The following is an 8665-nucleotide window of genomic DNA, read 5'->3' as shown; positions in this document are numbered from 1 at the left end:
AGTTACGCTGAATAACCCGGTAACGCGTCGCCCGCGGAGGCTGGTTGCGCAGAAACGTTTTTAATGATTAACCGCGGGGCCCCGGCCGCCGCCGCCGCCGAGCCGGAGCCTCCCCCCGCGCCGGCCGCCCGCTCCGAGCTCCGGCACCGTTTGAGCCGCGGTGGCATCCGAGGCCGGGAGCGGCTTTGGGGACGCGGGACCCAGCGGCGCCTGCCGCTTTTCTTCGCGGAGGCGATCGATCGCGGGGGATCGAGCCCAGCGCTTCGGGAGCGGGAGCCAACTCCTATTTTAGTTTCGTATCCTCCAAGGGGAAAAACGTGGCCAGTCGGAGCGTAAAGAGCAAATCTGGCAGGAAGAACCGTTTCTGACTGCAAAAATAAACATAACGGGTCTCCTGTGAAACGCAGGAACCTCGTTTAAAGGAAAACAGCAGGGAAACGCAGGGTTTCCAGCGGAGACCGTGGTTTGAGCTCGTTCGCCCCGGGCCGGCAGCCGGTGGCTAATCCGGGTTAAATCCCCCCCGGGGCCCCGCTGCCGCACACGGAGCCAAGAAACAGGTTTCCTCCGCTCGTGGCACCGGCCTCCTCCTGCCCCCGAAAGACCAAAGCCAGCGACTTTCCCACCCGCGTCCCGGGGCAGGAGCCGGCGGGGGCTCCGGCCTGCGGTGGCGGCTTTTATAAACACCGAAGTTAATAAAATAAAGCTCCTTAAGGCAGAAGGGAATCGACTGAAGCAGCGAGCTCAGGGAGCGGCTCCCGCTTTGCTCGGCGCCGTCCGTCCGAGCTGCCTCGCGCCCTGCTCCCGCAGCGCCAGCCTTCCCTTCGGCTCCGCCGAAGCCTTGCGGCAGGGCTCCTTTCGCCGGGAACAGAAAGTGTTTTCTCTGCCGACGGCTCGCGCGGCTCCAACCCAAACAACGCCGCCGTCCGCTCTCTCTCGAGGACTTTGGACGCGTCCCAAGCTCTGGGCCTCGGTTCCAGCCTTTCGGAAAGCGGGATAACAGGAGTTTTTTTTGCCTCTCTCCAGGAAGGTTACAAAATGCCACTTCTGTTTTTAAAGGCTCCCCGGGTATTTTAAAGGAGCATGAACAGCCTGGAGACACCGGCTCCCCGCCGGCCTTGCCCCGGGACCCCCCTTTCCGCAATATCCTGCCCAGGAAGGGCGACGCTCGTCCCCTTCTCCCCGCAGGCAGCCGGTGCCTCGCGTTACCCAGCCGGCGCGGGGGAACGAGGGGGGTTCGTTAAGGCCGGAGGCGCCCGGGCGCACCGAGGCGCTGGGCCTGCAGGCTGGAGGAGGGCGCGGGGCCGGTTTTGGTACCCACCGCTCCTTCTCCCGGCCCTTTCCCGCGCGCCGGCAGCGCGTCTCGCAGTTCGATCCGCGCTACCTCCGTGGCTCGCCGTGCAAGAGACCCGCAGCGCGTGCGGCGCCTGCCTTACGGCGGGGTAACGCTCCGGGACGCGAGGCCGAGGACGTCCGGCGCAGCTTCCCGGAGCCCCACGGGCACCGCGCGGCCACGATCGCCGCCGCGGCAAAGCTCCGGGGCAGAGACCGGATCCCTTATTTGGACCAAGTGGCACCATTGCAAAAGATGGACAAGTTTTCGGGCATGGAAGTTTGCCTCCTGGCTCTTCCTACACGGCATCTTGGGAAACACCCTCGTATCCACAGCTGCTCGGTGAGCGCGTGAGGGGACGCCAAGCCCTGCGCGACGGGTTGGAAAAGGAGCTAAACATGGCACGTGACAAATGAAAAACTGGAAAAGCCCCATCTCAGCCGAGGTGCACACGCGTTTCCCCCCAGTGCCCCCTCCCCTGCCAAAGCCCGGCTTGGGACTCAAGGGGGGAAGTGCAAAAGTACTTGACGGTGTGTCTGCGCCGATGTCGTAGCAGTTATAACCACCCCTCCTGAGATCTCACCGGCCTTCAGTCGAACCTCTTCACAAACCTGCAATTTATCGTTTCATCTTAATTCAGAGGGCAGAAACTGCAGATCAGGAAGACTTCCCGCTGCTGCACAGAAAATCAGTGGCAGAGTCAACCTCCAGGTCTGGCACGTTCAGCTCCTTCAGCTGCTCCTTGAACTGTTAAGATCTGCCAGTTGCTCTTCAAAAAAAAAAAAACAAAAAAAAACACTAAAACCCCCCTGAAAGGTTATAACCGGATCCAGCGGGGACACACCGAAGTGTGCACGGTGCTTCACAACTCACTGCAACGCCAGTAGCTCGCCGTTGGACAGTCTCTAAGAGCGGGTTTGAAGACAGGGCGGCGCATTTCATGCCCACCAAGTGAGACATCCGCGGGCTGCGGAACGTGCTGTTCCCGCGGTTTCCATGGCAAAGAGCTGCTACCCCAGGGAGGCAATAAAAAGTTCAGTCACAGAAAACGCAGTACAGAAAAAGGCATGTGCTTCAAAACCAGAATCCAGAAGAATCACGACTTGGGTTGGTTGCATTCGCCTGAGGCTTCACTCGGGGGGCTGAGCACGGCCAGGGTAAATGAGCGACTCTTCTACGTTTCAACCAAATTTAAGGCCGTGCCGCGGCACCACGGACAAATTTGGCCCGTGGTGTAGCATCATGCAAGCGCAAGAGAAAGCCACGATTGAGATAACACTGAACCAGTATCTCATCACAGCAGCACCCCACGACACGTCCTTGCGGCTCAGACGAGCCCCTTTCGGCACGGACGCCTCAGCTTACGGCCACCGATGCAGCGATGCCAGCAGGCACTCCGTAACACAAAATCCTGCTGCAATCCTCGCAAAAGAAGCGTTTGCCCGTCGCTGTTTTTTGCTAACGTCGAAGAAGCAAAGCGTTGCGTTGCGACAGAGCCCCACGCAGCCACCTGCAGCAGGGGCCACCCTGCGCAAGGACACGGAGAGGGACACGGGAGAAGCTCCTCCTGCAGCACTGAGGAGCCCAGCAGAAGCAGAGCAGCAGATCACAAGGGGCTTCCCGCGTCTCCCTGCCCCACACTACTCTCCCACCTGCACATGCAGCAAAAAAACCCGGTGCCAGCTTCTCCCCTCACATCGCACAACTTCAGCTCACTTCGACGACCAGACTGCAGGTGCTGGGGGCTACAGCGCTAAGCCGGCACCGCTGACCAAAGGGAGGAAGGGCGCCCACACCAAGAGGTTGAGTATTTTGTCCGCAGTCATTGAGCAGACTCAACCCTGCTACCCGTCTGAGCGTAGCCTCCGAGACGGCTCTAGGCCCAGCAGGAATTTGCTCCAGGCAAACTCTCTCTGGTCTACAAGCCGTCAGCTGCATTCAAGTTACATTTCTCTACTTTATTTCTTCTAAGACCTAACAGTTTCCAAAATATCTCCAGTCTGATGATTCTTCATGTGTCGCTGGGCTGTTTGGACTACAGCAGCTGCAAACATCTGCTGCTGATGCAGTATCACGATGTGACAGGTTAAATATCTTAAGGCGTCATGCTCAACTGGCATAAATCAGCATGGTTTGGTTGACTTCAGAAGCAATAAAGCAATAACTTGACTAAGACCAGTAGAGATTTTAGTAAGTAATACATTATGCATGGCACTAGTAATGACAGTACCTTTTTTAAAGCATTCCATTTGTATAGGTATTTTTTGATTTCAGGGCACTCTGTAGATGTTATTTAACCCTTTCAGCACACCTATGCATTAGGCTTGAACGCCATTTTAAAGCACTTATGCTGCTTATTGACATGCTTAAAGCTTCAGAGAGAAACCTGGCCACAGCCAGAATTTTGGGGTCCCTTGTTTGCTTTTCCTTGTTCAGACCACACACCTCTAGCTAGTAAAGTACAGACAAGCACCACACTTTCTGTTCCCTGCAAGAAGAGCAGCGCTAGTCAGACAAATCCAGCGTTTCCAGGGTGGCCAACAGCTGTGAGCGCTGCCCTGCCACCACCTTACGGCGTGATCACCACCAAACCTGCTCAAATTGACACGGATTTCATGCATCCCCTTCGAAACTCCCTAGGAAGTCTCCATTTCCAGCTTACCTGGTTTTCCTTCTCAGCACCAGAGCACAGCTAAGTAGGAGAGACATTTCCTCCTCCCGTAAAACAAAGCTTTTTGCTAGTAAAGTTTCTCCAACGAGGAGTGCCAAGCAATCATAAAGAAGGCTGGCCTTCTCGGGCTTGAACTTATAAAAAGTGAAACCAAGACACCTCACAAATAGCTAGAAACTCCATGAATTTTAAAGTATCGAAACAGGAGAAGAATTCTGGCAGTTCATTCACGCGCTTTCCCAGCGAAGCCTGCAGAGCTGCCGTAACCAGAGCTTCCAATCTGCTGCAGCCCCGACGTGTGATAAAGAGGAGAAATGAGGAACACACAAGAAACGAAGAAGCTAAAAATAACTGGCACTTCTTAAATATTCCAAAAGTGCACAGTACTCTACAGTTTTCTTCTCAAAGTTAAGGAGCAAGCTTTTAAGTGCCTAATATGCACTTAATTTTTCTTGTACGCATGACACCATGGGGCCACACGTGGGAAAAAAACCTACTATTTGCCTCTTTTCACAGCATCTTGTCTCCTTCAGAAGAGCTAGCAGCGCACACTTACTGTGTTAGGCAATTGATTAGTTAAGAAAACAAAAAGCAGCCCTGGAGGACAGGCAGATCTTTTCTGTAATATATAGGACACCAGAAAAATGCTGTCACATAAACAAGACAACATTTGCTTTCCATAAACCATTCCTGAGCCTTGGGATCCCCGAGAACATGCTGGAGAGCAAACAGCACGAAACAAGAGCTGTTTGCAGAGCCAGAGTAATTCCTCACCTGTGCTTATGTGGTCAGAGAGCACAGACAGTGGATTTAAAGAAGATTTCTTAACATAATGCAGATGTGGAAATCTCAGATCTTTTTAAAGAATTGTTATTTGTATGGCATTTTCAGGAAAGAGGATGGTTTATGTATCTTAATTGAGGCTGAATAAGCTATGCATGCATTTGTATGAGTTTAAATACATGTCTCCATCTGGAATTGATTTGTTAAAAAGGTTAAATAAAATAGGAAGTGAGCAGTTCCTTGTATCTTGTACAATACAAACAGCAGAAAACAACATGGATGCTGGCAAAAATCCATTATGATAAAAAATCAGCAATTCCCAAGATGGAACAGCCAACTTGTTGGCTACAGATACCTTGTGATCTGATTCCTTCTGCTTTTCGTAAGTTTAGAACATGCTTCAACAACTTAATTTTAAAAAAGAAGACAGATAAAACATAAACGCACTTGTAGCCCAAGGCCACGATATCAAACAACACCAAGGACCACTAAGAGTAAAAATGCTAATTTTAAAATTAATTTCACATCATTGAGTGATATGATCTATTCATCTCTTTTGTTTCCTTACGTATTTAGAGAGAAAATATATACCAATGTATCACAAAAAGCACCGAGGACTTTTCTCTTTAATACTATATTTCTTTTACCTTGCCAAAATGCACCTTTAGTCTTCAGCCTTGGCATGCATTTAATGTAAGAGAAATTATTTTTAGGAGGTAATAAATACATTTTTCAGTATCTTCCCTTCCCCTCCAAACATCAAACTTACAAATATTAAGGAAATGCGTATCATAAATCCCCCCACACTGGCAATTATTAGTCCCTTTCATATACAGCACGACTGAGGCTCCGAAAGGGTGAATTATTTGCCCCAGATCACAAAATAAAACCATGACAGAAGTGGGAACAAAAGTCAGATATTCTGATTCAAGCTCTTATATCTTGTCTATAAGCCACAAAATTCCCAGGATGTACTTCAAACTTTATTTCTATTTCCAATACATTATAACAATTGTACAAGAATGGTCTGCAGTCACAGTAGAAAACCAGAGCCACACAAGACTGTGTGTACATATATATTTATGATTATGATAAATCATATATATATATGCTTTCAACATTAAATACTTGACCCTGATATCTTTAATCGGACAAAGCTTCTGCACACAGAAAGTTCTGCTTCAGCCAGGACTCATCCTCATTTTTCTAAACCAGATGAGGACTTCACTTGAGTGTTGACTTATTCATTTTTTCCATGGTAGACAGTACTGTTCACGTGGAAGGCAAGACTATGACTCATCTATATCTAAATATTGGAACAGCAGAATAATTCAAAGGGAAAATATACACCTAATTTTTAAACATTCTTCTGTTTGTATGACTAAGAGCCTTAACATTACAGTCCAGATCCTCAGTGGGGGTAAACTGGTCTAATTGAGAGGATTTCAGTGGCAACATGTTGATTTAGCTGATGATCTGGACATATCCTTTATCAAGTATAGATTGTCAGACATCTTTGAGGACAGTTACCTTACATAGATCCTCTCACTTCCATAACTCCATCAGCCTACTTGAACTTGTCTGAACAGATATTAAGCAATTCTTGATCCCTGAAAACAGCTCTTTTCACAAATAGCTCCAAAAGTTGGCTTTGTGTTGTAAACTGCATTCTGAAAAACAGTTGGGCAATTCAAAAGCATATGAAAGCAATTATAATTATAGTACTGCTATGATAATTAAAACATTGCCAGCTGTATGTAAGCCTGAAATCTACAGCTGTTATATGGGTAATGGAAAAAAGGCCAAAGCTTCAGATTCTGTGCCCCGTAATTTGTCAGGCTGCTGCATTAACAAACCAAATTACTATCATTCTCCTATCTCACAAAATGCTGAAAACAATAGCACCCTTTTCCATGCTTTCCTGTAAACAATTGTTTCTCTCATCACCTCTGAATAATAAAAATTGTAACATATTGTACAATGATGTCCAATACAAGATTAAACCGGACCAAATAAAAACAGAAAAAAAATAACTGATTCTCTTCTGCCGAAAACGTGGCCAGCTTTCTCTGGATGCTTTCTATTCTTGGTCACCTTTGTCTTCAGTTGCCATGGGTGATTCTCTCTGTTGTTCCTCCGGATCCCCTGGAAGAATACTGGTGACTGTCTGGAGAAGCGATTCGATCTGCTCTTCTGTCAGTCTTTCTTCACTTTCTTCTACCATCTGCAGGTCAAAAACAATCTATTGTAACCATCAAATCCACACTTCCTTCCTCAGCTCCAAGCAGAAGGACTAAACTAACGGAAATAACATTTCAATGGACGTAAGGCATTGTCTTAGCTCATTACAAAAGCATTACAAAAAATTAGCTCATTACAAAAGCAAATATTGTAAGTTGAACTCTTACAATATTTTAAAAGGGAAAAAAGAGCTCCACCATTAGCCATGGCAATTGGCAGTCCTTAATGAGGCCCTATTTTCTTTAAAACACGGAAAACAAAGCATTCGGAACAGGCCTTCCTCCCTGGTTTCCCCTAACGCCTCTCCCAGCCCACACACCAGACACCTGGAGCCAGGCCTTTCATTTAGCTGATGCGCAGAGCCGCCTTCCAGACCTATTTTCCTAACTCGCTGTGCTTTTATGGGAGAACGAGGTAACCTGAAAGTGGTTACCCGAATCTTGGTGTCTTATCCCTCCTCCAGAAGATAAGTAATGAGGCCATAAAAGATGCCATTTGATCCTAGAACAGTCATATTTTGTTGGAGATTACTTAGATTGCAAGCATCCTGAATATAAAAGCATGTAAAAGCTATGAACAACACAAAACATGCTGTCAGGAGTCAACAGTAAGATTCCCTAGGATTAATTAGGGAGCTACTATTGCGGTGGAGCTGTGACAACTCTTGTATCACTGCTACCAGTAAAAACAACTGCCCTAATTTATTGCCAGCTGTTAAAAGGAAAAGCTTGTCAGAGGGCTGGAAAAGCAAGCCAAATGAACTCTTCAAACGCAAACGAAACCAATGAGGACTGTGGGGCTTGAGATTTTCTTTTTATACAAAGTCCTTTCAAATCTCCTTTGAAGAGCGGTGATGTATATTAATTATGGTTCCAAGTCAATGTCGGTTTAATCAGTTCTGGCTCTAAATTGGCAGCTATGCAGATGCATCTTCCCTTTTAAAACCAGAAGAGTGATATGTTCAATTAAAAACTTTTTCCAGTGCCCTATGAGCCCTCTTTGACCAATCTGCTCATCTTTCACCGGCCACTGTCTGCAGATCCTTGAAGAGAAGAAATCAAGCAAAGTAGAATCCAGTCGTGTAGCAAAGGGCCAACCACGAATATCCATTTGCAGGTGACTCTTTCTGGGGACCATCCTGAGCAAAGGATGAGATCCTCTGTGGAATGATGGTCTGTGCTGCTAAGTGGCGTAAAGCATGGTTGGTCTGTTTTTTGGACCGGATTACAGTGTTATTAATCACTACTGCATTGAACTCCAAAGGTGATGGCCCCATAGCAGCAGGAACGGTGGAGACGTATAACAAAGAAAAAAGCCCACATCCTTTGGACAGGCAAAATTACTCAAGACTGATTTATTCTGCAGGGGCCAATGCCTGACGCATTTGTTACCATCCCACTGTTTTCAAGCTTTCACAAAACTGGCACCTTGCCTGGCTTAGATCTGATTTATTGGATCACATGAAGTCTGCCCTTTCACATTTGAATTTCATCCCTTCCTAGACATCTCCTTTCCCTTTCTTCACCAAGCACTTTCTCTTTCAGGTGCTTGCTTCAGGTGACCTGAGTCAAACACAAGGATTGGATCAGAATTTCTCAAGAGATAATACAGAGTGATTTCTGGATTAGCATCAGCTCTTC

General features: G+C 47.7%; 1 protein-coding gene across 2 annotated transcripts in view; it reads right to left on the bottom strand.

Annotated features, from left to right (window-relative positions):
- Positions 1-5429: 5429 nt before the first annotated feature.
- Positions 5430-8665, bottom strand: part of CRCP (CGRP receptor component) — a 34443-nt gene continuing 31207 nt past the window's right edge. For both annotated transcript variants that reach the window (XM_013955809.2, XM_013955810.2), the window contains exon 6: positions 5430-7008. In XM_013955809.2, coding sequence (XP_013811263.1) covers positions 6865-7008 — 144 coding nt within the window. In that variant the 3' untranslated portion in view covers positions 5430-6864. The remainder of the gene's footprint in view (positions 7009-8665) is intronic.

This window comes from Apteryx mantelli, chromosome 22 (genome assembly GCF_036417845.1).
Source record: "Apteryx mantelli isolate bAptMan1 chromosome 22, bAptMan1.hap1, whole genome shotgun sequence".
Classification (NCBI taxonomy): Eukaryota; Metazoa; Chordata; class Aves; order Apterygiformes; family Apterygidae; genus Apteryx; species Apteryx mantelli.
This window is presented reverse-complemented; position numbering and strand designations above follow the sequence as displayed.